The 5,183-nt window shown below is 44.9% G+C and overlaps 1 protein-coding gene across 1 annotated transcript; it reads left to right on the top strand.

The window, feature by feature from the left end:
* Nucleotides 1-295: 295 nt before the first annotated feature.
* Nucleotides 296-5,005, top strand: LOC124703925 (translation initiation factor IF-2). The gene is made up of 4 exons (XM_047236161.1): nt 296-1,003; nt 1,085-1,236; nt 4,181-4,255; nt 4,333-5,005. The coding sequence occupies exons 1-4, from the start codon at nt 346-348 to the stop codon at nt 4,831-4,833; spliced, it is 1,386 nt and encodes a 461-aa protein (XP_047092117.1). The 5' UTR covers nt 296-345; the 3' UTR covers nt 4,834-5,005.
* Nucleotides 5,006-5,183: the final 178 nt, after the last annotated feature.

Here is a 5,183-nt window from a genome sequence, read left to right on the forward strand (position 1 = left end):
CTTATTTGTCGATTTCCTTAGAAGGCTAGATTTTTTTTTTTTGCGAAACCCCTAGAAGGCTAGATGTCCGCTTATTTATGAACAGTGGAGTATAGTCCAAATACGTGTTGGCACTATACTTGCAGTCAGGCCGAAGAAATGTAGAGGTGGCACAGGTAAGGCGGTAACATAGGACCAGCAGTGCCTCGCGATTCGTGCGAGGCCATTCCGTCCGCCCGATCATCAGATTGCCCTACCCTCCCTGGCCCCATAAATTGCAGTCTCCCACGCCGCTCCCATCTCGCCGCCCCGACTCCCAAGCCCAAATCCCCAAATCGCCCCTAACTAAAACCCTAGCCTCACGCCATGGCCGCCTCCCCCACCGCCTCCGCCTCCGGCTCCGTGGCCGCGGCGGCGGCGGCTGCTGCCTCCGAGGCCAACGACGGGCCCGTGCTCTCCGTCGTCTCCAAGCGCCTCCGCGCGCTGCGCAAGAAGCAGAACCGCATCGCCCAGATGGAGGAGTCCGCCGCCGCCGGCAAGGCCCTCAACCACGAGCAGAAGGAGGTGCTGCGCTCCAAGCCCATCGTCGCCGCGCTCATCGACGAGCTCGACCGCCTCCGCTCCCCGCTCTCCGCCGCCCTCACCGAGGAGCTCTCCACCGTCCCCGCCCCCGCCGCCCCGGCCCCGGCCCCCGCCGATTCGTCCGTCCAGGACCTCCTCGCGCTCGTCTACTTCGGCTCCCTCTTCGACGTCAAGCCGCAGAGCGAGTTCCTCGCCACCATGGTCGCCCGCGAGCACGAGCGGAGCAGCTGCATCTCCTACGACTACGTCGGGGACGACACCGTCGACCTGCTCGTCGAGAACGACCTCAACACGGTGTCCGCCCTGGCGGCCCTCGCCGCCGCGCGCCCTGCTTCCGCCGTGGGCGTCTCCCACCGTGACGCGCTCCAGGCCTGCGCCAATCACGCCCGCCTCTGGCTCGCCCGCGCTGAGGAGCCGATCGGCCCTGACACCCCTGCTACATGTGAGTGTTGACAAAGGTTCCTAATTTGATCTGATTTTAGGAGGTGATTGGCGATTGATTTGGTGTGTCTATCGTCTGTAGATGCTGCGGTGAGAGCTAAGCTGGAGAAGATCATGGCATCAGAGTACTACACGGCGGCTGCTATTGGAGGTGTGCAGCCACAGGAGAGCTTGTCTGCCTCACCAGAGGCGCCGTCAGTAGAAGAGAACCTAGTAGCTGCTGAAGGCCACAAGGTCAATTCGAAATCTCATTCTTCGTACTAATTTTGTTTGTGCTTAGCATGGTGAAATGGTCATTGTTCTGTAAATTAGTTGTGATGATCCGTGTCATGATTGATTTGTTGTGGTATTATTATTGCTGCTGCTGTTTGAGCCGATTCAGTATTAGTGATCAATCGTGTAGAATAGCTTCATTTGGGGGATAAACTGTATGGTCACTCCATTTGAGGTGTGGTTTTGTGAGGTTAGATAATAATATTTATATGCTGTTTCATTTGGATGTTGAAAACCAAAATTATTAACTTTGTGATTATTATATTTGTGTAGTTCTTTGTAGTGTCACCACTATTTGGGGTCTGGTTAAGAATAGATCAGCTGAGTTTGTCTAGCTGAGGGGCATTTGCAGTTTGAAGCATAGTACCAAATGTAACTCCCTTCGTTCCGAAATAGATGTCTCAGATTTGTCTAAGTTTGGATGTTTTAAGACAAATCTGAGACATCCTTCTTGGGCCGAAGGGAGTACTTGAATGCGTGTTGGATGATTACCCTCCTGCAACTACATAAGTGTCATAATACATCTGTTCCTTTCTTTACTTTCTGTTTTTCAAAGTCTACTTCTTGGGCCATTACTTCTAATGTTGGGTGGAAAAAAACTAAATTTTGATGTCAAAACATATTCTCATTTTTATGCTTGTAAATTTAACTGAAAAGTTGCATTTCAGCACCTTGAGTGAAGAAGCAAGTTTATTGCATGGACAGTATCTACCCTGTGTAGAGAATAAGTTTAATACTCTAAAGAATTGCTTTTTGCAGCTGTAAATATGTTTCTTGTACTTAAGGACACAAAAACGTTTGTTATTCAATGAAATGATAATGGAATATAAATGATACCAACCTCTGCCTCTGTATTATCCTTATTTTTAGGCATATAGAGTTATTATTTTGATGGCTTTACTGCTTGCCGAGGGAGCACATGCCCCTGCCTGCAATTTTTCCCATCTGTTCTTACTTTGCCTATTCTAATGGATTAATGACTTATTATGATCAATATTAATATTAATTTTGGAATATAAAACTGAAGGTTTAATATTTGTTGTTTAGATGCCTAACTGTGTTCTTAGGATTTCATTGCAAGATAATTTTGTTAGGTGCAAATTCTCTTGCATAACTGTTTGTTCATTTGGAATTTTGTTTTAGTTCCGTTAATGTGAATATTATTTGCTTTCTGTCTCCTGAGGTAAAAGTGGCTTCTCTTTGAGGAATGCTCATCATTTTTCGTTGCAAGCACCTAGCCTCTTACAGTATTACCAGTTGCAGCTGTTAGCCTTTTTGTTCTTTCCAGTTACCCATCTGTGCTTATCACTAGTACTTCCAAAAAGCTACAGAACATAAGCTTTGACAATATGGATTATATTTTTGGCATAAATATGATACTGTTAATCCTCCAGTGCACATCATTTAGAACATTGTAATTTAATTGTGTCATACCTCCGTTCCAAATTAAGACGCAGCTTTGTCTAGAAAGACGTGCTCCATCGTGTAGATACATCTGTATCTATACAAAGTTGTGTTAATTTATTTGGAATGGAGGGAATAGGAGTTACGGCTCTTATTTTATATTCGAACTTCTAATTTCTCTAATTGCATAATTGAGTTCATAACCTTTGTGTGCATGTTCACAGTTTTGCATGCTTTAAAAATAAAATTAAGATGTTTTCAGTATTATTTCGTGCTGGTATTGGTTTTGCATGAAAGTGATGTGGTATCCTAAATTTCTGAAGGAATAGCAAACCCGTTTGTGAATGTGGACTGTTCTTTATGCTCTAGAAGACTAGAACCGAAAATTAAGATTTGTTTGTTATTTTTCCCTGGCATCACCTGTAGCATGTTACCTTTTAGTATCGAGTATCGACACGTGCTAGACAGCAGGACATTACCCTTTAAACACCCAATAATATTGCTAGTTCTCTGGTATGGAGTACTATTCAGGTGTACCCACCCTCTCCCCCACCACACACGCACATATATATGATAGATCAATGAGGGTGGGCTAAGCATTGCTAATGATGTATTGACAAACTTTGATAGAAACAAATTTTAGTTCTATTGTAACGAAATAACCCACTGACTCGTGTTAAGATGAGTTCTATTTTTTGGCCCTGATCTTCAGTGAATATTTTATGAGTAATTCCCTGTTTGCTTGTGGCCATACCCATACTGTCATTGTTAGACGATCATAGAGAAGGAAAAATAGGATGTAATTGTCATTTCTTGAAGGAAATGTTACATTTCAAAGGACTATCTGTACTCCGGTTCCGAACTTGACATCCTTAATTGACTGGAATGGACTCATTTAACTACTTGAATTCTGTAGATTCAGTTTTAGTTAAGTAGCAGAACTGTAGTTACATTTTCTAGGGACTATCTTTAAGCCGATTCCGAACTTGATATCCTTAACCGACTGGAGCGAACTCTTTAACTACTTGATTCTGTAGATTCAGTTTTTAATTAGCAGAACAGTAGTTGCACTGTTAATCTAGTAGGTGAAGTTGACAGGTATCAGATATTGTTGTCAGGGAAGCCTGTTTTAGTTGCACAGGAGCAAAGAGAGTGCCACTAAATTATGCACAGTAAAATGAAGCAACACTAGGCTGATACCAGCGTGTGATAAGACATGCTTTAACATTCACCAATCCCGATACATCAGACACTGCCCATGTCAGATGCTTTGCTAGAATTATTATTTTTATCAGTTGCTTATTTGTGTACCTGGTATGGTTACTCATTCCTAGTCTTGAATAGTCTGAGCAAAATAATACACATTTTATATTTATCAGACTCCTAGATAGTGGTTCTATGAAGAAGTTACATTTTTTTATCATGAGCATTTCCAGCATTTAGAGGGGTGAAAGTGTGACTTGCATATTGATCTTGTTTGGTATGTTCTACTTTTTGACAGGAGGAAAAGGAAGAGTCACATGCTACAGAAATCGGCAATGAATATCAGGCTAATGCGGCTGATGTTCAAGATGTGGTATTGACCAATGACCTGAAGAATGTTTTTCTGTATATATAATGTATGTCGGGTACATACTAATATAACAATTTCAGGATGCTGAAGCCCCTGTGATCCCTCCCGAGGAGTATCCCTCAGCTGAGGCAGAGCAGGAGAAATTTGATGTGGAAGGACATGATCAAAGGGATGCTGAGCCAGAAGAGGAACAGTTCCAGCAGCCTCGGCGGTCTCACCACAACCAGCGAGGTGGTGGCCGTGGCAGGAGGGGCTATCCTAATGGTAGCCGGGGTGGGCGCGGAGGCCGCGGTGTTGGATACCACCAGAACGGCCGGGGAGGCGGCGGTGGATATCAAGGTGGTGGTGGGTACCAGGGTGGTGGTGGATACCAGGGTGGTGGTGGTGGTTACCAGAATGGCCGGGGTGGCGGCGGCGGGTACTACAACAACGATGATGGATACTACCAGCAGAGGAACTACAACAACAACAGGGGCAGGGGTGGCCGCTCTGGCGGCGGGTACTACAACAACCAGGGTGGAGGCCAGCAGGGAGGTGGCCAGCAGTATGCTGAGAGGGTTGAGCTAGGTGCAAATGCCTAGCTTTAGTTATTTTGCTTGGGTTGTTACGGGAGGAAAGGGAGTCTGGGAGCCATTTTGTCATTATAGAACTAACTTAGCCTGTTATTATGTCGCAATTTCGCCATCATATGGTTGGTCGATAATGTGGGATCTATGTTGGAAAGTAGCTTGAAGTCATGTTCGTTCCTCCAAATTGTTCTTGTGTTTAATCTTCTTTCTTGTTTGTTTCTCAACACAAAATTTCGGTTGGTTTTGTTGTTCTGGTGTCGTTTATCTTTGGAAATTTCAAGTCGTTGTCTACAGGCTGACTCTGTCAGCCTGTCAGTCTCAAGTTCGATGCTTTGGTGTGTTCAGTTGTGCTTGTCGCATCG

The sequence above is a fragment of the Lolium rigidum genome, chromosome 3 (genome assembly GCF_022539505.1).
Source record: "Lolium rigidum isolate FL_2022 chromosome 3, APGP_CSIRO_Lrig_0.1, whole genome shotgun sequence".
NCBI lineage: Eukaryota > Viridiplantae > Streptophyta > Magnoliopsida > Poales > Poaceae > Lolium > Lolium rigidum.